General features: G+C 36.1%; 5 protein-coding genes across 6 annotated transcripts; 2 read left to right on the forward strand and 3 right to left on the reverse strand.

The window, feature by feature from the left end:
* The first annotated feature begins 735 nt into the window (after positions 1-735).
* LOC120277088 (thioredoxin-like protein HCF164, chloroplastic) lies at positions 736-3,066 on the forward strand. Its single transcript, XM_039283833.1, has 4 exons — positions 736-949; positions 1,715-1,933; positions 2,460-2,563; positions 2,652-3,066. Exons 1-4 carry the CDS (start codon positions 791-793, stop codon positions 2,932-2,934), a joined length of 765 nt encoding a protein of 254 aa, XP_039139767.1. The 5' UTR covers positions 736-790; the 3' UTR covers positions 2,935-3,066.
* A 479-nt stretch (positions 3,067-3,545) lies between these two features.
* Positions 3,546-6,001, reverse strand: LOC120276835. The gene is made up of 5 exons (XM_039283550.1): positions 5,870-6,001; positions 5,706-5,778; positions 5,238-5,597; positions 3,975-4,315; positions 3,546-3,860 (listed from the first exon to the last, which is right to left on the reverse strand). Exons 1-5 carry the CDS (start codon positions 5,909-5,911, stop codon positions 3,642-3,644), a joined length of 1,035 nt encoding a protein of 344 aa, XP_039139484.1. The 5' UTR covers positions 5,912-6,001; the 3' UTR covers positions 3,546-3,641.
* An 11,132-nt stretch (positions 6,002-17,133) lies between these two features.
* On the forward strand, positions 17,134-19,177 carry LOC120277918 (allene oxide synthase 1, chloroplastic). The gene has a single exon (XM_039284787.1). The coding sequence runs from the start codon at positions 17,420-17,422 to the stop codon at positions 18,950-18,952; it is 1,533 nt and encodes a 510-aa protein (XP_039140721.1). The 5' UTR covers positions 17,134-17,419; the 3' UTR covers positions 18,953-19,177.
* A 451-nt stretch (positions 19,178-19,628) lies between these two features.
* LOC120277894 (proteasome assembly chaperone 2) lies at positions 19,629-24,472 on the reverse strand. 2 transcript variants are annotated; one of them, XM_039284750.1, is made up of 8 exons: positions 24,352-24,472; positions 24,102-24,267; positions 21,976-22,034; positions 21,223-21,341; positions 20,888-21,125; positions 20,691-20,814; positions 20,384-20,492; positions 19,629-20,111 (listed from the first exon to the last, which is right to left on the reverse strand). In XM_039284750.1, the coding sequence occupies exons 1-7, from the start codon at positions 24,412-24,414 to the stop codon at positions 20,413-20,415; spliced, it is 849 nt and encodes a 282-aa protein (XP_039140684.1). In that variant the 5' UTR covers positions 24,415-24,472; the 3' UTR covers positions 19,629-20,111; positions 20,384-20,412. The 2 variants fall into 2 exon arrangements, with proteins under 2 accessions (XP_039140684.1, XP_039140683.1); XM_039284749.1 differs by lacking the exon at positions 19,629-20,111 and having other exon boundaries at positions 20,157-20,492.
* A 1,153-nt stretch (positions 24,473-25,625) lies between these two features.
* On the reverse strand, positions 25,626-27,295 carry LOC120276831 (protein JINGUBANG-like). The gene has a single exon (XM_039283547.1). It carries the CDS (start codon positions 27,206-27,208, stop codon positions 25,874-25,876), a length of 1,335 nt encoding a protein of 444 aa, XP_039139481.1. The 5' UTR covers positions 27,209-27,295; the 3' UTR covers positions 25,626-25,873.
* Between the last annotated feature and the right edge of the window lie 616 nt (positions 27,296-27,911).

Raw genomic sequence — 27,911 nt, forward strand, 5'->3', positions numbered from 1 at the left:
CAACAAAGGTTTATATATATATATATATATATATAGTTAGGGCCATGCATACAAGAGACAATGAAAGTCTACTTATACGATATTACTTAGTCGATATAGAGATTGAGCTGTATTCGCAATCGGGGACCTTACACAATGGGGCTAGTGCTACTGAACTAAAGGTCCTTTAGCATAAATCATAATTGTTGATAAATTATTTTTATTCAATAAAAAGCTAACCATTTATTTCTCGTAAAATAGCAGAAAAAAAAAATGGTTTTTTTTTAAACTATAAAAACCTTTTATTATTGAAGTTTGAAAACAGCCATATGGCCCAACCCAAGTGCCATACCATGGACCGCTACCCTCCTGCCCATCCCGGAAAGGTAAGCCTCCTACACATATCCAGTTAGTTTTCTAAATATTTTAATAGTAATTAATTAATAAAATTTTCAATATTATCTTATATTATATATAATTTTTTGTAACAGTACTAACAAGAGAAGTCTACTCTCTCTTGCAGGCGGGCTTGTGTTATCAAATGATAGTTTTCGTCGATCTAGTTGTTTTTTTCTTCGGTTATTGTTACTGTGTGTGCTTCATCTCTGGTGAGAGATTTTAGTTTGTATGTTTTTTTTCAGTGTTTTATTTTTTCTTTCAAGTGTTTATCCCTCTTCTTTTGTGGTTTATCCACTTTATTTTTTTACTGCACACAATAATTTTAAGGATTTATGGGTGTTTAACTGAAAATAATCGTCTGAAAGTCTAGTATCATTCAGCGAACCCCAACCTCTCGATTCATTGCTTTCCAATGGCGGGGGTCTTCTCCAACACCCTTCGCCTTCCCCACTCCCACACCGTAGCGCTCTGCTCCTCCTCCGTCCTTCCCCACCGGCGCCTTTCCACTCCTCTCCGACTTCATCCGGCGTCTCACCGCCTCCGTGGGTTGATCACCCGCGCCGATCCCTCGGTCATTCTCTATACCTTTCATCATCTTCTCTACTTGCTATCATATCTATGTTTCAACTGTGAATGCTCTCATTTTTCTCTATTGAAACTATTCTTTGTGTTTTTCTTTTTGTGGAAGTTGGATAAGCGAGTTCGATTACTGTTTGTTTCGTTTCAAGTGTACTAAATCTTTGGCTTGTTATACTCACTGCTTCCTTGATTTTTATTAGTAGTTGATATGTTATTTTTCCTTTAAATTTCCTTGATTTCTGATGATTTTTTGCAATATCATTGAACCATTTTGATCCTTTAGCTGGCTGCTACAACCTTCCTTTACAAATTTTTCCATTAGAAAATATTTGTTTCAAGAAATTTGTTATTCTCTTAGCTTGATTTTGTTTGAGAACTATGATTTAGCTCAATATTTTTGGTTTAGATGTTAGATTAACTTGAATTTTGGTTCAAAGCTGAAAAACAATCTCAAGAGGCATATATCATCAGTTGAAGGAGTTGCTGGTCCTGCTTCCTCTGCAAAACCGCTGTTGGCTATGCCTTATTTTATTCACAATATTTCCACTTGCTAATTCAGCTTGTGTTGTTATATGAGGATAATATCTATCTTTCAGTTATTATACTTGTTAATTTATTTATTTGTGCTGAACTTGTAGTACAACTATGCTTTGCAAGAAAGTTTATTACATGTGTGTATTGCTTCAATTATGCACCATTTTTGTTAGTTTGTTATACTGTTTGATGTTCTGCTTAAACATATTGTGAAATGCATCAGGATGAAACTGTTGGAGAACCCAATGTTGTCACTGAAGAGAAAAGCGAACCTGCGACTGTATCCCAAAGTACTGGTTTTGCTGAATTTCCAAATAAAGATATTAACCGACGAATTGCTTTGGCATCAACTGTTTTAGCAGTAGGATTATTTGTGACAACAAGACTAGAATTTGGTGTTTCATTGAAGGATCTTACTGCTTATGCTATACCTTATGAACAGGTTAGTCCTACATAAATTCTTTGTCTCTTGGTCGTTTTTTCAATTACTGAATCCAAGTAAATAATCTGTGTATTATAACATTCCAGACATGTCATATGCAAAGATATTACACAGACTTGATTAAGGGTGAAATGAAAATTTGTTTTGCACATGAGTGAGTAGTTTCTCAATGGCCACAGAGATTCGTAACCAATTTAGCCCATAATTAATTTGGAACTGCCATAGAGATACTGGTGAAATCAATGATCAATTTGCGGTAACTAAGCAACATTTAACAAGAACCACTTGTTAATGGGGTGCTATATTCCATATTGTTTCTGTCTTTGGTTGTATTACTCATAAACATGTGCTTTATCTCAAGCTACAACTTTCCTTCTCTTGTTAATGTTACTATTCATTGACCATCATCTCTTGTTCTCGATGAACTGTTTAGGTTATTTATAATAAGCTGTAATGCATCAATGTTAGTTTGTATAGTGTGCCTTATTTCAAATGGTCTATATAAAATGCTTATATATGTTTGCAGGCTCTTTCAAATGGAATGCCTACTGTAGTTGAATTTTATGCAGATTGGTGTGAAGTTTGTCGAGAATTAGCTCCAGATGTGTATAAAATTGAACAACAATACAAGTAAATATTCAAGACATTAGTATTTTGAGATTCTATTTAGTGCACATCATTTATCGTTTATTTTTTGGTCGTTTCATCTCGTTAACAGAAATAAAGTGAATTTCGTTATGTTGAATGTTGATAACACCAAGTGGGAGCAGGAGCTCGACGAGTTCGGTGTGGAAGGCATCCCTCATTTTGCCTTCCTTGATAAAGATGGTAATGAAGAAGGAAATGTTGTCGGTCGGCTTCCAAGGCAATATTTACTTGAAAACGTTGCAGCCCTCGCCAATGGAGCACCGTCAGTTCCTCATGCCCGTGTTGTAGGCCAGTATTCGAGCACCGAAGCCAGAAAGGTGCATCAAGTTGCTGATCCTAGAAGTCATGGTTAGGTGCTGTTCAGTTTCTAAAGCTCTATCATCAAGCATGATTCCATATATAAGTTCTTGATCTTTTCTCAAATTTTTCATTTATGTTTATTGTACCACACTCTGGATGCAAATGATTTTTCTGCAGTTCTACAATTTCACTGTCTGAATCTGCCAAATTTTCTTCTTTGTTTTTTTTTATTTTTTATTATTGCTTATTTATTTATTGTACTAATGAAAGATGCCAATTTAATCATTTAGCAAGTACCAACTGATTATATATATGCTTTCTTGGATTTTTTTGAATTATTATTATGATTATGATTATACTTGTAAACTATCTACAGTCAGGCATCTACACTCAGGCACAATGGGAAACACCTGGCTTAATAAAGGTGACAAGAATTTTCTAATATAGATTCCTTACATACATACCTTATAAGAACCTGAAATTACTAATGCATCTTCAAAAAATTTCTCATTTCATTTATCTATACATAAACTTTAGAAAATTGAAATTTTACATATATGATCTTATGACAGTCTCATTTGGTGCCACAAGAACTTGAGGAAAGACTGATTTGTACAAATACCATTAATCTTTCTCCAAATAGAAGGCCCCAGGAATTTCAATCTGAATAAAAATCCACCCTTAATTCTCATCCAAATATTAGTAACAAATTGTATTTAAAAGGAGGCAAGAACAAGAGTAAAGAGAATAAAGTTTGCAATTAATAGTTTTCAGCTACAGGTCTAGAAGGGAAAAGCCTTAAAAGAAAAGTAGTCAATGACCACAGACAAACAATACCAAGAAGCTGGAAAACCATCACCATGGAAAGCAAAGCTCCACTTCTCTCCACCATTGCAGGAGTCACAGCAGCATTCCTCATTGAAAACAACAACTTTTCGAGGAAATGTGCTCCCCTGTTTAATTGATACAATCTATACACCTGCAAATCCGAAAAAAAAAACAAAAACAAAAAAAAATTCCCCGATCATTTAAGTCTATGTATGCAATCAGATATTAGAGTTTTTATGGAAAAATGTAGGCATTTTGATAGCACCTCGAATATTATCGGTAAAAGTGGCCAACAGGATGATCTGTGTTGTTCGAGGTACATCTCAAATGCACACTGCACGGCACATCCAAGAAGAAATGGCGCCACTGCGATCACAGATGCCAGGCCGAGAGGTGGCCAGAAACAAAGGACGGCGAAAAGAGGAGCCAAGACCTTGAGACCCATGGTGAAGAAGGCTGATGTTAAGTATCCCCTTAGCCCTGTAATAAGACTCCATCGCTTTGAGCTAAACTCTAGGTATGGCTGTTGGACATGATTTGTTACCGAGAGAAATGTGGCTAGCCCGAAATAGAATATGATTTCCGAGGACAATAATGTGACAATTTCTGCAAATTTGAAGTCATTAGAGAACTTACAGAATTAGAAAACTTCAACCTATAGATCAAAAAACCTTTCTCGATGATGAGGAATTGATATATAATAGTCTAGTTAAATTAATTCATGAATATCTTATATAGCCAGCTCCATTTTCAGCTTTAAACATGACACGTTCAATAAAAGTATAAACTTTCAAAATTTTTTACATGATTTATATAAATTTTGACCAATATGACATCCAAATATAATGCATTTCCTGGCAAGTCACATTGAAATGATATCTTATGAAAGACGACATGATACATTAGAAACGAAAAAAGAAACCAGTCACTTATTAGTGGTAGAAATTATGCGTCATTGACTAGTAAGGCCAATACACTACAATACACACACAAAGATAATATTAACAGAAGATATCAGATCATATTCCTCGACAAACTTTCTTTGACCAAAACATATTGAAAACTAAATTATCACAAAGTTTAAATCTTTTCCTCAGACTATAACTTTGATCTCAATCAGAATATACAGTCCAAATCCCTTTACTAAAATACTTCACAGTTATTTCCAAACAACAGCATCTACATCATACTCCTGAAATGTGAAAATCAAATTAAAACTTCTTGAGAATAACTTGTGCTCGAATTATTGTGAGAATGCAAGTCAATGTTCATCTAACAACTGCATGATTGAAATTTCATTCATCTCAATACCTCACTCCTATCATTTCCATTACCAAATCAAAACAGCTACTCAAACAAAGTCTACTGACAAGCTTCAGCAAACCAATGATGCAAACCAGTTCAACTAATAAATTCACCACGAGATTCATAAACCATACACAGCTCATCAAGGGAAAAGTTCTCTTTTTTAACTCATTGTTTAATGCTAGTAAGAAGAGAAACCGATACTATGAAGTATAGTTAGTACCTGCAAGGATCGGATCCTGCAAGAAAGCATCGATGGCATTGCCGAGAAAGAGCTGTGGTAGCAGCAAGGATGAAATCAAAGCAACAGGACCAACAACCCAAACGAAAGATCGAGCATCCTCTTTAAAAGGAGAAGAAACCAGTTCACTCTCTTCCAGCATCTGGTAACTCAATCCAGAGAATGAAACATACCCTGGTTTCCCTCTAAGTGGCTCTATACCCACCATTCCAGGCCTTGGGGATGCTTCAGGACTGGGGACGCCATTGCTGGTCTTCAAGTCGGGAATGGGCGTTGAGGCATCGGAATTGGGAAGGTAAGCCATAGCCCTCCCCTTTCTGAATCTTCCTTTGATGGAGAAACCTAAGAGAAATTGAGAAGAAGAAAAAAAAAAAGCCAATAATTTGTGGGGAAAAACCAGAAAAATGGAAGGAAAAATTGGATTTTGAGAGCGTGAAGAGAAGTGGATACGAATGGAGGAGTTGCTGGATTTGAGAATCAGAACAGCGCCATTCCTCCTCGGATCAAAACTTCTGAGAGATACCTGGCATCAAGGAACGAATGATTGTGGAAATTGAATCCATTTTCTGGATTAATAGCAAGAAAAATCGGAAATAAATGGGAGAAGAACTCACTGGAGGACATGAATGGCAGGTGGAAACGGATTGAAGCTTCATCAATTCAACGAAATCCCAGAGAGAAAGCTCAAAACCCTAAAACCCTAAACCCTCCGGAGTGGGGATTGGACACCGAGGAGAGGAGGGTTATCCCTGAGATGGGTTTTTGCGTTTAACTCCTGGAAAAAATTTAAAATTAATTGCATTTGTATTAATTTTCACAATGATCCTCACTAATTTGTGAATTTATGGTGAAAAGGTTAAAGGTCAAGTATGATTTTCAAATTGTTTTTTTAAGTAATATTAGTTTTTTTTTTTTCTTTTGTAAAAAGAGAAGGAGAAAATTCTTGGAAGTTTAATGGATTAAAAAAAATCTGTTAAGAATTTTTTTTTTTTTTATTTTTATTTTAAAATTTATGAACTATGATTTATTAGAAACAAAAAATACATGACACGATAACAACAATAAACAACAAGTGAAGAGCTACATACAATAACTTTATCAAGGAAAAAATTACAAATCCACTAAAAATGGAGACAAGTGATAAGATAGTAAAAATAATATAAAAGACGGGAGAGAGCTCACAACACTGTCAGCCAGCAACATTACTTGATTCATTTTGGAAAATGTTAGCTCCTTCGGTATCAATAGTTAATAGTTCGGAAACATAAAAAATTGAGAATTCTCTTAATTATCAAAAAAAACTTCTTTCAATTTGGCTTTTGAAGAATTGAGCATTATATTTATCCACGCAATAAATATATGGTCAATCTTGTAAATAGATGAATAATGTGAATATGTTGTGTTAATGAAATAAGGAAGAATGAAATAATGATGGAGGGGGGAAAAAATAGGTAGGGGATAGTAATGAAAAATGTGTTTGGTTGGATGAGTAATTCATTGGGAATTGGAAAAGTAAAAAATGGAGTTGTGATAAAATTACATTTTTACCCCTTATATAAAAAATGATAGTTATTTATAATAATTATTATTTATAAATAAGTATGACATAAATATTTATTTTATTATTATTAATTAATGTTAATACAAAATTTTTAATTTCAAATAAGTATTAATTTAATTCTGTAATTAAAATTTATTAATTAATTTTAAATTCATTTGAAATAATTATTATATATATAATAATTATTACATAAATTTTTATTTTATTATTATTAATAATTGATGTTTAACTAGAAATTAATTTTAAAAAATATTATTTCATTCCGTACCTTGTATATTTTAATTAAATTTCAGATGATATTTATTCAAATATTTATTAATTATAAAATAATTAAAACATAAATATTTATTTTATTATTATTTAATATTTTTTAAGGGCAAAATAGTTATTTTGTAGGGGATACTTCATTACCCTATGGGGGGTAATGGTAAAATTTATTCATATATTTATTAATTATAAAATAATTAAAACATAAATATTTATTTTATTATTATTTAATGTTTTTACCCTATGGGGGTAATGGTGACCCCCTAGGTAATGATAACCCCCACAAAAAAAATTCCAAACAAAAGCATGGGAATGTGTAAGTAATGATTCCTCCTTTGGGAAGGGGAGAATCATTATGTCATCTAAACACTACCTAATAACCATCCATTATTGATGAAAAATCTATATGCCTGTTATGTATACATCCTTAAATATTAAAATTTTTATATAGATATATACATTTCCCCTTCTTTGTTATAATTACCTTAAAAGAAATTTATATTATAAAATATATATTTTGTCGATACACTCTATGAAAATTCATCTAATTATGTGTATACTTTTCAATAAAACCAAATGCAATATATATATATTACTTAAAATCTATATGGCAAACACAAATGTTTCCCTTTCTGAAACAATTAAAAAAGAGTACACCTCAGTGGCAGCCTCTAGCTATACTATATTAATTGCTAGAAACCAATCCATGGTATACATGTAAAAATTTTAATTTAGTATGAGAAATTCTAACTCAATAAATCTCTATGTCACCCACTCTATCTCTCTTCTAGTGGATGCCACATCATCCTCTCTAGCTGCCACTCCACATAACGGATTGCAAGCTTGTTCCACTTCTAAAGTCATTATTGCCTTGAGCTTTCGATGTCAATCTCTGCAAAAATGCTCTGTCAAGCTGGAATCGGGATTGCGGATCATTTATTCCTTTAATGCCTTTTTGTCAAACTTATTTGGGCATATTTTACTAACTTGTTACAGTTTCTGGATCCCCCGGAGGAGATATCCAGAATTTGGGATTCATGGCGTCTCACTGTATGTTCCCAGCTACGGGAGATGTGTGATTTGGTGGTGAAAGCTATTGTGTGGACCATTTGGCTTATTAGAAACGATTGTATTTTTAATGCCAATGTGTTGCCCTGTTTTACTGTGATTTTGAAGATTGACCGTATGCTTTTGCACTGGTTCTCTGCAGTTTCGGATAGTGGACAGGTGAAGCTGGAGGATTCCATGTCTTGCATTCGTCGCAGTTTGGAGTTTTTGGGTCCCCGAGCCGGGGAGACTCCCGAGGCTCCGATCTTGGAGGAGGTGCACGATCGGTTCGAGGAGTAGTGGCCTTTGTCTGTTTTTGAGGTGGCTGCGTCTCCTCTATTTTTCGTTTTCTGTTTATGTTTTGAGTCTGCTCTTGTTGTTTTGTGATCACTTCTTGTGGTTTGTTTGGGTTTGCTGTTGACAGTCTGTGCTCGTTTCTTTTTTATCTCTTAATTGATTGGTGGTTTATCCACTTTTTTTCAAAAATCTCGCAAAAATAATTCGAATATTAGGTTTATCGATGAATAGCGGAGAATTTCAATATTTTTTTTAATAATAAGCGACACACCTTTTTTATGAATGTAAACAGTATCGAACAGTACTAGAACCATGATGTACAGTATATATACAGTATAAAAATAATATAAAAATCTCGGATAAATAGTGTATGAACAGTATAAAAATAATACTGCAGAGGAAAAAAATTTAAATTCAGGATCTCCTCTTTTATATTTTGATATCATATCATTGAGCAATCCAATTGTTGATAGTTGATATTAGAATGTTTATGGTTGAGCCAAAAGTAGCATAGTGTAGAACCCCTCTATGTCGGACTTTCTAATTGTGCAGATGCTACAAAGATTGCACACCTGCTTGAGGGTGGTAATAGGGTCATGTTTCCAAGAGGCGGTGAGGAGATCAATTACAATAATCAACAAACATGATTGGGACAATTTGATAGAAATTGAGATTGAGATTAGTCGATGTATTATGATCGCTCAACAAAGAGATTGAGGTTGACACTAAAGCTGGGATGGCAAGGTGTTCATGCCTAGCGGATCGTTACATGAGTGATGTGACATCCACCTAGAAAAAGATAAGAGTGGTGACTTCATTAAATATGTCATGTGATGTTATGTAAGTATAGCATTACTCATATAATATATGTTTTTCATTTTCATTTAACAGGTAATAATATATTTTAAGAAATATACAAGTAATTAGATGAATTTTTGAGCATGTGTATATATATGCATCAATGCATGTATACTTTTTTTCCTAAGGATGTGAATAATTTTGAAGGATACATATTTAATAATGGGGATTTTTAAACAAGGCTTTTAATCTATCCTTAAAATGCTTTTTTTAGAAGGTCTTTACAAAGTTTTGAACGGAGGACCCACTTGTTTGACTTTTTAGTCTAATTCGACGGCTGAAATGAAGATTTGATTTGAAAATTATTAGTACGAAATTGTTTAGGTGTATTTTTCAACAACTCATTTGTATTAATTATTTAGGAACCAAATTTTATAAAACTGTCACATTAATTCTTGTACACTTCTATTTTTGGTGCAGTTGATATGCCAATTATCAAGATCCTTAATATATAAATTTATTAATAGATTAATATCACATAAATAAAATAAATATATACATTAGTGTTTATATAGACTTTAAAAAAAAAGAAATAGAAGAAAAAAATAGAAAAAAATCAAATAAAAAAAGATATATGAGGGCTAAAATGAAAAAAAAATTAAAAAAAAACGTGTGCCACAAATTGTCATGTGAAAAAATAATAAAATAATAAAATAAATTAAAATCAAAATTGAGTGAGAATATATAAAAAAAAAGAAATAAAAAAAGAAATGGATTAGAAGGGATTTTTGAACTAAAAATTTGAAATTAAAAAAAAAAAGAAAAAGAAAAAAATCTCTCGGGGGTTGAGGATTTTTAGGGGAAGTTGAGGATTTGTGGAAAAAGAAGAAAAAAAGGAAAACGGAGAGAACAGGGAGGAAAAAAGAAGAGAACAAGGAGAGACGGAGAAGGAAGGAAGAAGAAGAGAAAGAAAGAGAAGAAGATGAAGAGAATTGGCGTGGTGATGGTCGTGGCGTCATCGGAGACCTTGCTCCTCCTCGTCTTTATCTCTTTTCTCCGATTCCAGGTTCCGATCTTCATTCTAAGGCATTGAGGAGATCAATAATGACCGATTCTTGTGAAGAGAAACTTGAGAATCCAAACATCGTCGGAGTCTGACAATGGTCCTTCGGCTCTATAAGTTCCTCTCCCACTCTCTCTTTCTTTCTCCAAACACTACCACGAAGACAGAGGACAGCTTAGTGGTGGTGGTGACGATGTATATGGCTTCTGCCGCCGTCACCACCCTGGCAGAACCTAAGAAGCCTCGTTGCTTGTTTTCTTCTCCAATCTCATATCTCAATCTCCATCCCGAGGTAATGAGAAGATCAATGGCGAGAGACAACATTCAATCATAAAAAAAAGATAATCGATGAAGTTCTTCATCAAATTGACTTGTTGGCATTTTGATGTTTCCCTAAAAAAATAAAGAAATAAAGAAATAAATGATCAATTACTCCACCACGGCAAGCAAGATGATGTTCATAACCCTAGCACAAATCTCGAGGCATGCTTGAGAAGCTCGTCAAGTGCTTATAGCTTGAAAGAGGTAGATGCTCTTATAGAGTTCCATCCAAAATATATATACTTATACATGTTCTGGTTGCATCTATGCTATAAAGAAAAAATGTCTGGATTTTATTTTACAAAACAAAAAATCTTCATTCACTCCCATGTCAATCCATGCCATGGTAGGATCCATAACTTGGATTGCTTTCACTAACCATGCACTCCTTGATTAAGTGAGTAATGAATTGTATATGTGGCAACATGCTTTTATGTATCCATGGTGGCATGTTTTCTCAATCAAAATCTCCATCTCATGCCTTGGCTTGTAGATTTTCCTCTAGTTAGTTTTTTTTTGAACTTTTAACATGCTGAGTTCAAACATGCTTAGAAATGTAATTGTTCGTTATTTGAAAAAAAGAGAGAAGAAAAAAAAAGGGCTTTGCCATGGTAAAAAAAAAAATACATTTGTAGAAAGTTGGGCTTTTATGCAAAATCCATGGAGAAAAAAAAAATGATGAAACAATTGTGGACATATATGCAAAAATGTGAAAATGTGTTAAAATATGAAAGCTCGAGGGTTTAACGGCGAAAGCCATGGAAAAAATGAAAATGTGAAAGTTTGGGGGTTTATTTGCAAATTTTGATAAAATGTGAAAAAATGAAAAGTTAGAGGATCTAAATAAAAAAAAGAGAAAAAAAAAGAAAAGAAGAAAAAAAGGATTTTTAGTGAAGATGAGGGTATTTTGGTAATTTCACAAGACCCCCTTAACCTTACCGTGATGTCTAATGCATGTCGACTGCTCTCTTTTGGAGGACCTCTTCATTGCCTCTTAACAGTCACAGAAGCAGATGGGCTATTGAAGTTTCTTTTAAAACTCTCTTTGAGCTCATGGACCCGGTTTGAGGTCATTGACTCTCTTTGGAGTGATGGCAAATCTCTTTCAGCTCATGGACCCTGTTTGAGGCCATTAACTCTCTTTGGAGTGATGAAAAATTCTAAAACCCTTAAAACTCTCTTTGAGCTGATAGACCCTGTTTGAGACCATTGACTCTCTTAGGAGTGATAAAAAATTCCAAAACCCCTTAAAACTCTCTTTGAGCTCATGGACCCTATTTGAGCTCATTGACTCTCTTTCGAGTGACGAAAAATTCCAAAACCTATAAAACTCTCTTTGAGCTCATGGACCTTGTTTGAGGCCATTGACTCTCTTAGGAGTGATAAAAAATTCCAAAACCCCTTAAAACTCTCTTTGAGCTCATGGATCCTATTTGAGGCCATTAACTCTCTTTCGAGTGACAAAAAATTCCAAAACCCATAAAACTCTCTTTGAGCTCATGGACCCTATTTGAGGTCATTGATTCTCTTTCGAGTGACGAAAAATTCCAAAACCTATAAAACTCTTTTTGAGCTCATGGACCCTATTTGAGCTCATTGCCTCTGTTAGGAGTGATGAAAAATTCTAAAAAAAAAACCATAAAACTCTCTTTGAGCTCATGGACCATATTTGAGGCCATTGACTCTCTTAGGAGTGATAAAAAATTCCAAAACCTCTTAAAACTCTCTTTGAGCTCATGAACCCTATTTGAGATCATTGACTCTCTTAAGAGTTATGAAAAATTCTAAAACCCTTAAAACTCTCTTTGAGCTCATGGACCCTGTTTGAGACCATTGACTCTATTAGGAGTGATAAAAAATTACAAAACCCCTTAAAACTCTCTTTGAGCTCATGGACCTTGTTTGAGGCCATTGACTCTCTTAGGAGTGATAAAAAATTCCAAAACCCCTTAAAACTCTCTTTGAGCTCATGGACCCTATTTGAGGCCATTAACTCTCTTTCGAGTGACGAAAATTCCAAAACCCATAAAACTCTCTTTGAGCTCATGGACCCTATTTGAGGTCATTGACTCTCGTTCGAGTGAAAAAAAATTCCAAAACCTATAAAACTCTTTTTGAGCTCATGGACCCTATTTGAGTTCATTGCCTCTCTTACGAGTGATGAAAAACTCTAAAAAAAAAAAACCATAAAACTCTCTTTGAGCTCATGGACCATATTTGAGGCCATTGACTCTCTTAGGAGTGATAAAAAATTTCAAAACCCCTTAAACTCTCTTTGAACTCATGGACCCTATTTGAGGCCATTGACTCTCTTAGAAATGATGAAAAATTTTAAAACCCTTAAAACTCTCTTTGAGCTGATGGACCCTGTTTGAGGCCATTGACTCTCTTAGGAGTGATAAAAAATTCCAAAACCCCTTAAAACTCTCTTTGAGCTGATGGACCCTGTTTGAGGCCATTGACTCTCTTAAACCCCTTAAAACTCTCTTTGAGCTCATGAACCCTATTTGAGGCCATTGACTCTCTTTCGAGTGACAAAAAAATTCCAAAACCTATAAAACTCTTTTTGAGCTCATGGACCCTGTTTGAAGCCATCGACTCTCTTAAGAGTGATGAAAAATTTCAAGATCTTCAAAACCCAAGCATTCTAAAACAAAAAAGATAGAGAGGAAAAAAAAAATCAAATCAAAATCAAGGCAAAAAAATAATGAATCAATAGATGAGATCAACAATCTCAAGATTACAGTGTCGAAGAGTTCATAAATTGCAAAAAGTTTCACAAGCCTGAAGGCCGAAGCTTATGAAAAGTCAAAACAAGTTCTAAATGAAATCAAAGAATGCAAATCCAACAAATGAACCCAACAACCTCAAGGATGAAGAGTTGAAGAGTTCACAAGTTGTAAAAAGCTTCACAGGCATAAAAGCCGAAGTTCATGAAAATCCAAACCATGTTTGCGATTCCTCAATACAGAGAATCTATAACTTAAAGTCCAGATCAAATTCAAGAAAAACTCAAAATATCCAAGATAAACGAGATCAACAACCTTAAAGTTAAAGTGTTGAAGAGTTCACAAGTTGCAAAAACCCTCACAAGCCTGAAGGCCAAAGCTTATAAAGAAATCAAATCAAGTTTCAAATCAAATCCAAGATGCAAGTTCAAAGTCCAAGTCCCAAGTTTCAAACAAATCAACAAATGAGCTCAACAACCTCAGAGTTAAAGTATTGAAGAGTTCACAAGTTGCAAAATGACTCACAAGCTTGAAGGTCGAACCTTATAAAAAAATCAAATCAGGTTCTAAATCAAATTCAAGATGCAAACTGAAAATTCCAAGTTCCAAGTTTCAAACAAGTCAACAAATGAGCTCAACAACCTCAAAGCCAAGGCGTTGAAGAGTTCACAAGTTGCAAAAAAAGCTCCACAAGCATGATAGCCGAAGCTCATGAAAAGTCAAACCAAGTTTGTGATTCATCAACATAGAGAATCCACAGCTTCAAATCCAAATCAAATCTAAGATGCAAAAATCAAATGTCTAAGTTTCAAATGAATCAACAAATAAGCTCAACAACCTCAAGTATAAAGCATTGAAGAGTTCACAAGTTGTAAAAAATTTCACAAGCTTGAAAGCCGAAGTTTATGAAAAGTCAAATAAGTCCCAAATCAAATGAAAGAATGCAAGTTCAAAAGTCCAAGTTACAAGTTTCAAACAAATCAACAAATAAGCTCAACAAACTCAAGGATAAAGCGTTGAAGAGTTCACAAGTTGCAAAGAAGTTTCACAAGCCTGAAAGCCGAAGCTTATGAAAATTCAAATCAAGTTCCAAATCAAATATCCAAGACACAACTTCACCAGTTTTTAAGTCATGTTCAAGATGCATATTTCGACCGTTGACGAAGACCAAAAGTCAGCAAAAGTCAAAGCGCGATTTTCGGCGAAATAATCGGAAGAAGATAAACGGCTATAATTATTGTTGCGTCAAGATGATTAAATTCCTAACTTCCTAAAGTCAATGAAGTCTATGAATTCATGAATAAAATTTATTTGTCAGAATCTGTTTCTTTCTTCACACTTATTTTCTTAATCGGAAGTTCCTATGACAATATCCAGGGTAATTAACATTAGGGGCTTGCCCCTAATGGAAGTCATGAACCCACAATCCATTGAAGTTTTCAAAATATTAAAATTTGATTTGTGATCCATGCTTTTTATCCGGTCAATCCTAATGGAAGTCATGAACCCACAATTAGATTATGCATTCCAGTACATTGCTCTAGGGTTAGACCTGACCCCGATTCGGCTCGAACCATAAAATCAAACCGGAATCGATCCTTTAAGGTTTCAGTCAAGGTTCTTATGAGCTGAAAACCAGAACCCAAACCGAACCGTTGTTCTATTTTTATTTTTTAAATAATATATATAATATAATTTTTTAGATTTTTGAACTAATCAAAACTAAATTATTTACAACTAGAACCTTAAGATTGTGGTTCGGTTCGAGTTCTATAGTTTATAAAATCAAAACCGGCGATTTCGAATTGAAACCGAAGCCAAACTGAACTGTGGTCAGGTCTATCTTAGGATGGAGTGATGTTGGATGGATATAAAAATAATAACAAACTATTTTTTAAAATAAAAAAATATTATTTATTTATACATTAAAAAATGGATTTGTTTTGTATTATAGATCAAATCCTGATCTATTAAAAATGTGGGAATCTTTGTTTCAAATAAGAACAATTTCCATGAAGCTGCCATTGGAAGTCTCATATGACATCCAAAATGTATGTCCACATCCATCAATATTTCTCTCTTTTATGAATTTGTCACAGCCATGCGGTGAATTCCCACCTGCAACTCATTTTCCGACCATTTGTAAGTTCAGTTCCACACTTCCATTTCTAACTCCGCCGTCCAACTCCTCTTTTCTCCTCTTTTTACTCTGCTAATTTTTTATTTTTTATTTTTCTGTTTTTGAGGAGTGCCAGACAGTATAAGAATTAAGTTACAGATTAACTCCTAGAGATCCTTGATATTATTATGTTTAGTGTATTTCAAACTTGGAAATTAAATTTTTCATATGTCAAACATTGCATAATGTGTGAATGAGACTAGCACCTTGGGACAAAACCTTTTTGCCGCAAACTAATTTCTCAATCTCTCATTTTCCTAACAATTCATAAAAATCACGATTTTCATATGAATAAATATTGTAAAAAAAAAAGAAGACAAATAATATTCTCATATGGTTCATTAGCCCAATGAAAGAAGTCAATGAAATATTGACCACATTATCTCACTATTATTTTTATTACTATAATTTTTTTTTTCTTTAATACATCAAAATACTCTTGGTTGTGACCACACAAATAACTTTATGGTTTCATTTGTGCGGTGTTATATGGGCAACATAATAATTAAGTTGCAAAGCAACTCTTACAATCGGAGATCTTTGATTTTTGAGAAAGACGATAGCACTGAGCCCCAGGACGTATACGTGTGGGGAAGCAAAGTTTCAACGCCGACCCACTGTCCTCACTCACGTGAGGGCATGAAGTTTGATCCGGGCTTTCCCCGAAAATGAACACCCATGTCAGAGGCCCCAATACTCAATTGACCCAAAAGCATTGCGTGATATTTGATTTTCTTTCATCCAACATATTTCAAATTTAGATATTTAATTTTTGATAAATCAAACATTTCACAATGAGGGAGTGAGATTAATATTCTATAACCAAAAGCTTTTCGTTGCTAACTAATTTCTCTATCTCTCCTTTTCTTAATTATTCATGAAAATCACGGTTTTCATAAGGATAAATGTTTAAGGAAAAATAAAGACAAATAATATTCCCACATGATCCATTAACCCAACTAAAGAAGACCACACAATATTGAACACCTTATCTCACTATTATTTTTTTTATTATTTTTTTCTGTTATGCCCAAAATACTCCTGGTTGTGATCACACATTACAAATCAACTCTCATGGTTAGAGACCTTTAGTATTATTAGACCTGACCACGAACCGTAGTCATAAGATTCCGGTTCTCGGTTCGGTTCCAATGGTTTTAAATAATTTAATTCCAATTAATTAAAAAATATAAAAAATTATATTATATATTTTTTATTTTAAAAAATAAAAATAGAATCGAAACCGGCGGTTCGGGTTCGATTCAGGTTCTGCTTTTCAACTCATAAGAATCTTAACTGGAACTTAAAGGTTCCGGAACCGAAACTTTTTTACGGTTCTAATTCAGTTCCAATAGTGGCGATTCCGGTTTGGTTCTACAGTTCGAATCTAACCGCGGTCAGGTCTAAGTATTATTTCAAATTTAGATATTTAATTTTGCATAAATCAAATATTTCACAACAAGTGAGTGAGAGGTGAGATTAGTGTCCATGAGACAAAAGTTTTTTGGCGCTAACTAATTTCCTTATCTCTCTTTTTTTTTCTAATAATTCATGAAAATCACAATTTTGATAAATATAAGTCTTGTTAAAAACAAACAAAAACGAAATATCCAACACATTACCTCACTATTATTATTATTATTATATTGTTTTCCTTAATTCACAAAATACTCCTGGACATGGTCATCCAATCCCCCTATACTCCACCAAACACCAAACTCTCTCAACCTCCATCCAAAACCCTACACGTGTCCATCCCAAAATCCCAAATCCTCACGTGATCCCTGAAAACCCCCACTTCCCTCTATAAATCACCACTTCCTCCACTTCCAACCCCCACCAACAAGGCAACAACTCTCACTTCCCAAACCTTTTTCCCCTGCCAAAAATTTCCTTCCCAAAATGTCCCTGGCAGTCTCATCTCTCTCTCCTCATCATCCTAACCGTCCGATCAAATCCTCCATCTCCGAACGATCAGCCACGTCACCCACCTTCTCCTCTCCATCTCATCTTCCGATGAGAAAGATCCCCGGCGACTACGGCCTCCCGTTCATCGGCCCAATCAGCGACCGCTTCGCCTACTTCTACACCCAAGGCCGGGACGACTTCTTCCGTTCAAGAGTCAACCTTTACAAGTCAACGGTGTTCAGAGTCAACGTCCCACCGGGTCCGTTCATCGCCTCCGACCCCCGCGTCATCACCCTCCTCGACGCCGCCTCCTTCCCCACCCTCTTCGACACCTCTCTCGTCGAGAAACGCGACCTCTTCACCGGCACTTTCATGCCGTCGACGACCCTCACCGGCGGCCACCGTATCCTCTCCTACCTCGACCCATCCGAACCTCTCCACGCACCACTTAAAAAACTCCTTTTTAACCTCCTCTCATCTCGTCGCCACGCCGTCATCCCCGAGTTCCGGCGAACTTTCACCTCCCTTTTTCAAACCCTCGAAACCACCCTCGCCGCCGACGGCAAGGCGGACTTCGGCGACGTCAACGACAACGCCTGCTTCGATTTCCTCGGCCGCGCGTTGTTCGACCGGGATCCAAAGCAGACGCCTTTGGGGAGTGACGGTCCGAAGCTGATAATGAAGTGGGTTTTGGTTCAACTCGGTCCGTTGTTAACTCTCGGGTTGCCGAGCGTGCTCGAGGATCTACTGCTCCACTCGTTCCGTCTGCCGGCGGCGTTGGTTAAGAAGGACTACGAGAGATTAGCAGCGTTCTTCAAGGAATCAGCAGGGACAGTGCTGGACGAAGCGGTGGAGATGGGGATAACGAGAGATGAAGCAGTGCATAACTTGTTATTCGCGATCTGCTTCAATGCGTTCGGAGGGATGAAGATCTTGTTCCCAGGGTTGATGAAGTTGCTCGGAAGAGCAGGTGGGAAAGTGCATGGGAAGTTGGCAGAAGAGGTGAGAAGAGTGATCGGAAAAGGAGGTGGGGAAGTGACGATGAAAGGGATTGAAGAGATGGAGTTAGTGAAATCAGTTGTGTATGAAACGTTGAGATTGGATCCACCGGTGCCGGTGCAGTATGGTAAAGCGAAGAGAGACATGGTAGTGGAAAGCCATGAAGCGGCCTATGAAGTTAAGGCAGGGGAGATGTTATTTGGGTATCAACCATTTGCGACGAAAGATCCGAGAGTGTTTGAGAGACCGGAGGAGTTTGTGGCGGAGAGGTTTGTAGGGGAGAAAGGTGAAGGGTTGTTAAAGTATGTGGTTTGGTCGAATGGACCGGAGACGGAAACACCGACAGTAGGGAATAAGCAGTGTGCTGGGAAGGATTTTGTGGTGTTGGTTGCGAGGTTGTTTGTTGTTGAGTTGTTTTTGAGGTATGATTCGTTTGATATTGAGGTTGGGACTTCGCCGTTGGGTTCGTCGGTCAAGATTACGTCTTTGAAAAAGGCCAGCTTTTTGAAGAGGTTTTTAATTATTTAAATATAATTGTTGTTTTTATTTATTTAAATAAAATGGAGAAGGGTAGATTGGGGAAATGATGGTCAATAAAGGTTGGCAAGGTAATTATTGGAACATGTGAAGGGTCCGAAGGGATGTTGTTGGTTGAATCTTTATTTTTGGAGTATTTAATTTGTTTGTAGAGAGGGGAAGTATTGGTTTTTATACATTTATCGTGGATTTAATAATACAACTTGTTTTCTCCTATTTCGTGTGTGTTTTTTGTTCCTTTTTTTGGCAAGGTGTTTTTTCTACCTTGTCGGCAGTGAAGCCTTTTTTTTCCTCTTTAAATTTTTTGTTTTATTATAGTTATTATTTTTAAAAGGAGATTTTTTTTTTTTTTTAGCCTTATATGGTGGGTAGCAGATTGCTTGCTATGATGCGATTTAATTTGGATACATTGTTTCCAAAACACTAATATCTAATGATTGAAAATTAATTTAATATTATTTATGTTTAACATTTAAATATATTCCCCGAGAAAAAAAATTGATGAATTTTTTTAATTAATTTATTTTAGTCAAGAGGGTGTATATATATAAAATTATATATAAAATAATAAAATTAACTTGTACGAATATGAGAAACAAAAATGATTTAAAAGGGGAAGCAAATAAGAAAAACACTAAAGAGGCATTTGGATTAGAGGATGGAAGACTGTTAAAATGAGATTAATTATAAATAATAATATAAAATATCTGGGGGAATCTACACATGTTCTCTGGACTCCATCCAAAATTAAAGAAATGCTATAAATTGTCAAAAATATATATATCTATATATATATTGGCACAGGTACCACACTCAAAATACAAAGTGGGGCACAAGCACAATAAAGAAAGAGAGGCAAATAGTTTTGCATACCAATATAGCAGAGTAATTAGCATGTGATCAAAGTGGAATACCTGACCAGGACTTTTTATATTCTGTTTCCATCACCAGCTTTTGAAAATGGTAGTGGATGAATTATTGAGTCCATGAATATAATAACTCCACCTTTGTCAAGTAGCCCCATTACCATCAAACCCTAACTTTTTTCACAAACTACTCAAAAACCTTCAGGGCCCAGGAATTGTTTAGTCATTGGTTCAAGAACTATTCCAAGGGCCATTTGTCCATCTCTAATAATTTTCCCTAACAGCTTCAACAACAACAACAACAACAACATTGGCATACTGAAATGCAATTAAAAAAGATGTTTAAGATAATTTGTGCCACAAATGTCATGGAGAATTTCTTTTCAGCGAAATCAAACATTGTGGGATAGAAATATCATGAGTGCTACAATAAAGTACACACATAAATTAATTTTGATCTGCCACTGGTAGATGTCACAATGTGTGTCTGGAATCTTCTAAGACTATTTAGAAGCTATCAATCACTGGAGAAAACAAACCAGAGAAGAACATGTACCTGAAGGCTTTTATTTTGATGAATAAAGGTTAAAAAAGGGTCATATCAGCTGGTGGCCCGTATACTGTTTTCCATGAAAGCGGCATCACCCATCCACCTTGTTGATTTCCTAATGGTGGTCCAACACAAAAACAAGGAAAAAAAACATGAAGAATAATACCACAACATCATCACAGCCATTAGAGACTGCTCTTGTGCAACATGAGTTGAAATTTAATCCAGAAATCCAGGCAAAAAGATATTATGAATTCAATAGTAAAATGAGAAATCAAAGGAAAGTTTTATGAGTTATTAACTCAAGGCTCACCATGAAAGTTGTTTGAGTTTACACCCAGAAGTTTGCAGGCAGCATCAGCAAGCTGGATAGAGTCAGATATGTTGTCTCCTTCAGAACAGTAGCATAATAAACATGTGACCTTCAAACCTTTGGCCTGCAAAAGCATTGGTCAATTCAAGCAAGTCTCATGTGAAAAATTATAGTAACCAATTCGACTGAAGTGTTACCTTGCAACAAGAAAATATTGCAGCAAAAGGCAGACCAGGGTAATAATCGTCATCGAACAATTCATCTTCATAACTGAGCATTTCTTCATTCACTGGATTTCCTTCAGCTAGATGCTTTAGATGCACCCACCGTCTTTGACAGGGATCATACTCCTCGAGTTTTTTCAAGCCTAGCCTTTGACAATCAGCATCAGTTCCATCAGCATTGGAACTCGATATATAATAGATCTGCAGATCACTGAAAAAGTAGCAATTTGTTAAATAACAAACGATCACATGCATGTAATCAGAACCAAATGCTAGTATGTAATCGCACGCCAAGTGTAGAATGATACCCTGGAGGATCGATTTGTTTCTTTCTACCGGAAGATAGACTTGAAAGAACAATAACATGCTTCTTGCCAGAAATGGATATGAAATTTGTTAGATTCTTCGCAAACTCAACCATCATTCCCTGTAAAAGACCATACCAGGTATTGTATTTAACTAAGATCCTTTCTACAGTATCATGAAAGTCGAGATCAACTCAGCATTACTCTTCTCATATATTCACCAAGAGAGCACAGACTCAAAAGAACACAAGTAAGGTGTCCTGCTATTTGTGCTGATAAAAGCAGCTGCAAACAATGAAAAAGACAGACTTTCTTCTTTAATTGGTGGAATATATTACACGTAATTTTAAAGAAAATCGGAAACCTATGGAAGGATTTAACATGCTTCTACAACTGAGAATAAAGTTGTTGTTAGCAACATACAGCTTCTCTTTTATCTATTATGATGGCAGAAGTTCAACTCATGAAAACACAGAACTTTACTGTGATCCAGAGCCTCAGAAACAAAAAGTCCACGGGATGGGAAGTGCATCAACTTCTAGAAGCACCAAAGCATCCTCTAAAATGCAGTCATTTGTTATGAACTTATGACTGATAGATCAAAGAAGTATACGTATTGACATTCAGGCGATTAACTCGTGATCAGAGCAAATGACTCCTTGATGATATACTCATCTGTAGTCTAAACACTACTAAAGGATCCATGGAAGGTGATGCAGAAAAGAAAAATTGGAATGTGGAGGTTGATGTCATTACCTTCACAACAGGAGACCTCTGTTGGATGAGAGAAATAGCATGAGAGGAGGAAGCATAAGCTGTGAAAGTGAGCAATACAAACAGCATTTAACACGTTAGATAATTTCCCACAAGAATTACACATGACTTTTTTAAATATCATACTTTAGAGGACAAAGACAAGATGATAACCTATTAAAAAAAATGACACTAATCTCCTCAAATAATTATCATTACTGATTATCCTATAAAAAAATTCAACCCTTTAGCAGCTGCATAATAAAAGCAATAACATTCACACTGCAATGCAATAGAGATACCATCATCTCTAATAGGTTACTGAAGATCATTTGCAATTTTAAACATCATATTTGTCTCACATTTTTGCAGAATAGCTCCTGGTGGTGAAATGATATGCTCCAAACAGAGGCACAAAAAAAATAAAATTAAATTAAAAACAACAACAACAGTAAACCAACAAAACAAAGAATGAAAGAACCATAAAAATTCCTTACGAAACCATACGGCATTAGGGGTGAAAACCAATTGGTAAACCGAACAACAAACTGATTTGGTTTTTCTTTTTTAGATTCAATTTTTTTATTATTTTCTAGTTTGGGAACCAATCCATGTCACAACACAAATATGGGCCATTGAAATATTGGGTATATATGGGCTTTGGGTTTGAGTTAGAATTGGGTCCAGTGGGCCAATAAATCATTAGGTACTTGGATTGGGGCATGACTTGAATCCACTAGGACTCAATTTCCAGCCAGATTTATTTTTTCTAACCCTAATCGTCATTCCTCTTTGACCTGACACCCACCACCAACACCACTTGGTTCATCCACTACTGTCCAATCCTCCATGCAAACCATTCTATCGCCATGGACCCTTTCTTTCCCTCCGTCCCTTCTCGAGAAACTCAATCCACATCTCTCTTGTTACCTTTGCTGATGAGGTCACAAAAAAACTGAAAAACCAATTAACTAAACTTATAAGAATGGCTAAGTGGTTCAGTTTCTGTTCCAGTTTCTGAGAAACCAAATGCTTCGGTTTGGTTTGCAGGTACACCCAATGTCATGCAGCATATAACATATTACGCAAAGCTCATTTTAAAGAATTGTCAAACATTGAAGTTTACAGCAGGATTGATGCCAAAAAAGCTCATTTCCAAAGCTATAAACAATGCTGTGTACATGTATTCACAGAGATCGCTTATGTGAACAAATTACTTTGTCATACTAGATTTGCAGTTTTCTCCTCACAATTAGTGGTTGTATGAACTTGATAACTTATGGGAAATATGTGTTTTTAGGATTCCAGAATACTGGCTGGCAATCCCATCCAGCCTCAAAATTTTCAGTAAGTTCAAATTAAAACTTCAATTTATAAAACACAAAACAATGTCACATTCTGCCCAACTAAAGGAAAGACTGTCAGTGCAGTTCCTTAGTTAATTTTCAAGGTTTAAAACTGAACTAAATAAATGAAATTGCATGAACGAGATATAACACAAACAAAACAAAGGGGAAGAAAAACACAAACTTCCAAAATACCCATTTACCCACGCATTGAGTTTGCATGATATGACCTCCATGTGCAAGCGGGTGGTCAACTAAACCATATCTGCCAACCTTCTATCACTCAACCAAAGGTTGACAATGTGTAGGTTTAATAAATTAAAGGTTCAAATAATGTGAAATGAAATTAGCAGCATTAGGTAGAACCGTGGAAATAAATGTCAAAAGCCAAGATCACCATTGTATGTCCCCCCACAGATTTATGTTCCCACTAGTGCAAAACCTTAAAGATAAAATTACCAAAACCAAAACCAAAATAATAACTTCTAGGGTCAGCCAAAGATTGTGTGAGAAATCCATCATAACAGTTACAAGCCTTACAATACTACACCCTGATTTTTAAGCCAGATAGACAGAGAAATATATAAACTAGAATCATATACATTGATTAATAAAAAAAAACTTGATTTTTACAGCATTTTTCCTCCAGAATGGAACAGAACTCGAACAATCACTCCACAGAAATGCAATTCACAAAGACAACAAATCAATCAAATAGAAAGCATGACTTTTATAATTCAGAAAAAAAAAAAAACAAAGAAGAAGAACAAACGGAGCATAAACCTTCAAGGGGCAACGCAAGATCACCAACGGGGACCGGCCCATAAGCATCGTTCCCGGCGCAAGGAAGCACTGAAGGCTCATCCAAATACCCAACTCTTCTAGCTCCAGTGGAAGAGATCAATAGATCGATGGCAAGCTGCCCGACGTTCCCGATCGAAAGCGCCGGCTGCGATCCAAAAGAACACAATCCATTGAAGCATCAGCATGGAAAGCAAAACCCAAATGGAGGAAAGGAGAAGGAGATGCGAACCAGGAGAAGAGTGGGGCATTCGGGAGAGAAGGGTTCGCCTTCATCGACGGCGGCGAATTCCATTGCCGACCGAGACCGAGTCTCTCAGTGTTCCTTGCGGCCCAAGACACACAGCCATCGCTTTTTCTCCTTTTCTTTTTTTAATAAATAATAATTATTATTATTTAAAAAAAACAACGATTATTGCCACTAACCACTTAAACCAAATAGTTTTGACTTAATTATTATTTTTTATAATATTTTTTTTTAAAAAAATTCTCCTTACATTTTTTGGCTGTTATATATTTTTAAACCATTTTATAATTTTAAAATTACATTTTATTTTTATAAAGTAAATATTTTCAGCTCGCGCTGCCGGTACATGCTCCTGATTCATCATTTCATAAGGTACTTTCCTGGGACAATTTGTTCTGTTTTGTTTTGTTTTATTTTTTTTATTTATTATTAATATAATATTTTTTTTTAATATCAAGTGACAAACACAAATAAATTTAAATTAAAGACGAATGCCGATGTTAAGCATACTCGTAAGCTCATTAATACTTAATCTGGGACCCTCTGAGATAAAAATCTTACATATTTATAATTGTTTTCATACTTTTTTACTTTTTACTAAACATGGTTTGTGTATATTTAAAAAAAAATTCGTTATTTATGTATATGCCAACTCTTTTAATTCTCTTTAAAACTTCTGAGATTTATTAGATTAATTCCAAAACATCACTGATTTTAATTTTTTATTTTTAAATTAAAATTATAAATTTTGCCAATATCTTCTTCACCTTACCGGTGTGCTTGAGTTACTAAAGTGTTGCTGCTACTGATAATAGTATTTTTTAACATTTTATTAAAATATTAAGAAGTCATGATATGATGACAAAAATAAATCAGAATATCAAAAGAATTATTTTTGTATTATTAAATATTAGCAATAATGACCTTTCTTGTCCAAAAAGACCAAAAGTAAAACTAAAAATTTACAAATTTAAAATTTTATATTAGTTTAAAACTTTATAGTCTTGCTCATTCTTTGAATCAATGAGCATAGTTAGTGATAACAACCTCTAACAACAAGTAAATAATTTACTCAAGCAGCACAAAAACCAAGATTATTGGAGGGTCTAGTTCAAGAAAGAAATCAATACATCTATCATATACATAACTTTACATAATTACTCTATCATTACACTCTAGTACATCTATCAAAGAGGATTTATTTTTGGCACGTCTAGACTTAGTGTGCCACCAATAGGCAATAACACCACACATAAATATTAACTACATAAATATTTCTCTCTTTTATATTCACATAAAAACACCTCATCATATACATAACTTTACATAATTACTCTAAATATATAAAATATCAAGTCACACACTCCACAACTCATTTAAACAAAATAAAAAATAAAAAACTTAAGTTGGGTATTTATTATTTACATCTTGGAGTCACCGACCAACATGATCTTTTTTTTCTCATAAACCAACCAACCAAAACACGACACGTCAACCCACACATATCTCAGTACACGTACGTGCTCCTCGGCACGTGCAACGGTGTCCGGTGGACCCCACCATTCTCCGCCACCTTCTCCGTCACTCTCCACACCTTCACCGACCGATCCAAACTGCCGCTATAAACCACCCATCTCTTCTCTACCTCGCCGGCGCCACCACCACCCTCCTCATCCTCCTCCTCCTTCTCCACCGCCAAACACTTCACCGGACCTTCATGCGCCGTCAAAACCGCAAGCTTCACATGCTCACCGTCATCTCCCCGCCGCCAAACACACACCGTCTTATCCGCTGATCCACTGATCACCAACCTCCCCGCCATGGCCATGCAAAGCACTGCCATTGCATGCCCTCTAAGAACTCCACCATGTTCCAACCCTCTCCTCCTCCATTCCCAGAAGTTCACCAACCCATCCGACGTCCCGGCGTACACCACCCCATCTCCGACGACCAACGCCGTCACAGCCCACTCCGTCCTCATCAACACCCTCACCAACTTATGCCTCCCTTCCTCTCTCTTCCACATCTTCACCGTCCCATCCGCCGACCCCGTAAACACCACTCCACCGCCACCCACCGCCACCGCGTTTATCGCATCCTCATGCGCCGTCACCGACTCCAAACACTTACAATCCGACAATCTCCAAACTTTGAATGTCTTATCCCATGAACCAGAGTAAAGAAGTCCGTTTTCTTTATCCAAGCTCAAGCAAGACACGGCATCATAGTGGCGCAACCAGAGCGTGTTCCGGTGCCGGCGAACTCTCACGTAGCTGTTCGGATTGATGGAACTCTTCAACCAGTCTTTCAAACTCGGTAATGTCCCCACACGCTTGTGTACGGTGGGGTCTTTGCTTGAAACTCTCCATACACGTATCTTCCCATCTTGATGGCCGGTGAATATCCGATCTCCGGCGACCACTATGGCTTTAACCAATCCACTATTTGATTTAAACCCTGAGAACTCTTTCCTCCCTTTCCAAACCCTGATGTTTTTAGAGTCAGACCCAGTGTAAAGAAGCTCGCCGGAGGCAGCAAGGGAGTACACATGTCCTTCTTCACGTACAAGAGAGCCGAGTAACCCGGCCGTTGGGTCTTCCGGGAAAGGGTACGCCGGAGAAGCTAGAATCCACGGCGACTTGAGAAATGGAGACGGAGACATGTCGTACGGTGTCGGAGAGCTGTCGGCGCTTGTTAGATTCTTGTCGGAGTGGTAACAAGGGCTGCCGGAACCACGCGGTGAGACCTCGTCTTCCTCGCTGCCAAACGATGATCTTTCCGTTTGAAAGAGCTTGGAAAGCATAGCCCTGCCTCTTCCTCCTCCTCCTTCGCCGTCTTTCATGGCTGTTTATGGATTCAAGAACGAAGATCAAAGCTAAGAATCAAAGAATATTGAGATAAACCAGAGAAGAAGAAAGCCGAAAGTTGTTGTTCTAAAGCTCAGAGAGAAGAAGAAGGTGGTCGTATATATAAAGCACGAGGTGGGTTGGACGATGACTCCGTCCGACTCTTTTCTAGAAGGGCCACGTGTCAGCTTGTTGACGTCCACGCGAAGTAATTGTTATCGGATCCTTTGTTGGCCAATGGAGTTTGGCCACGTTATCATTGCTGAGGATCCGATACGCGGAGGAAGTCAAAAAGTCAAAAACTTCAACCTATTGATTGGGTTTACATTTCGGGTTTGAGTTTGTAGAAGGTCAAACCCGAGAAAGGTTTTTTAACGGATCGGGTTCACACTTTGTTAACGGGTCGGGTTTGGGTTCGTATACGTGAACGGGTGAACCGTTAGGTGAATGTTAGGAATACGTACACGGTTATAAGCCGCCACGTAACGGTGGTTAGCTCGTGTTTTGGTTATCTTAGTTAATGATGAAAAGGTCCCGCTTTTGTGGGGCCCACGACTGCTTTTTATTGCCACGTGGGAGTTTTTATGACGTTTTGCTTACGTTATCCTTCAACAAACAAGCATGGACACATCAGGGAGTACATAAGTACTTATTAGAATTGTAATATAAATTAGGGTTAGGGTTAAGATCTACAAACAA

The sequence above is a fragment of the Dioscorea cayenensis genome, chromosome 15 (assembly GCF_009730915.1).
Source record: "Dioscorea cayenensis subsp. rotundata cultivar TDr96_F1 chromosome 15, TDr96_F1_v2_PseudoChromosome.rev07_lg8_w22 25.fasta, whole genome shotgun sequence".
Classification (NCBI taxonomy): domain Eukaryota; kingdom Viridiplantae; phylum Streptophyta; class Magnoliopsida; order Dioscoreales; family Dioscoreaceae; genus Dioscorea; species Dioscorea cayenensis.

What these genes read in the sequence shown, in the direction of transcription:
- LOC120277918 (XM_039284787.1), top strand. Translation starts at nt 17,420, where the DNA reads ATGTCCCTGGCAGTCTCATCTCTCTCTCCTCATCATCCTAACCGTCCG.
- LOC120277894 (XM_039284750.1), bottom strand. Translation starts at nt 24,414, where the DNA reads ATGGAATTCGCCGCCGTCGATGAAGGCGAACCCTTCTCTCCCGAATGC. An exon ending in AATGCCCCACTCTTCTCCTG is followed by an intron (nt 24,268 to 24,351) that starts GTTCGCATCTCC and finishes TTTGGATCGCAG; the next exon opens with CCGGCGCTTTCGATCGGGAA. An exon ending in TCTTGCGTTGCCCCTTGAAG is followed by an intron (nt 22,035 to 24,101) that starts GTTTATGCTCCG and finishes TCACTTTCACAG; the next exon opens with CTTATGCTTCCTCCTCTCAT.
- LOC120276835 (XM_039283550.1), bottom strand. Translation starts at nt 5,911, where the DNA reads ATGAAGCTTCAATCCGTTTCCACCTGCCATTCATGTCCTCCA. An exon ending in GCAGGATCCGATCCTTGCAG is followed by an intron (nt 4,316 to 5,237) that starts GTACTAACTATA and finishes TCAAATTTGCAG; the next exon opens with AAATTGTCACATTATTGTCC. An exon ending in TTTTACCGATAATATTCGAG is followed by an intron (nt 3,861 to 3,974) that starts GTGCTATCAAAA and finishes TCGGATTTGCAG; the next exon opens with GTGTATAGATTGTATCAATT.
- LOC120277088 (XM_039283833.1), top strand. Translation starts at nt 791, where the DNA reads ATGGCGGGGGTCTTCTCCAACACCCTTCGCCTTCCCCACTCCCACACC. An exon ending in TCACCCGCGCCGATCCCTCG is followed by an intron (nt 950 to 1,714) that starts GTCATTCTCTAT and finishes GAAATGCATCAG; the next exon opens with GATGAAACTGTTGGAGAACC. An exon ending in ATGCTATACCTTATGAACAG is followed by an intron (nt 1,934 to 2,459) that starts GTTAGTCCTACA and finishes ATATGTTTGCAG; the next exon opens with GCTCTTTCAAATGGAATGCC.
- LOC120276831 (XM_039283547.1), bottom strand. Translation starts at nt 27,208, where the DNA reads ATGAAAGACGGCGAAGGAGGAGGAGGAAGAGGCAGGGCTATGCTTTCC.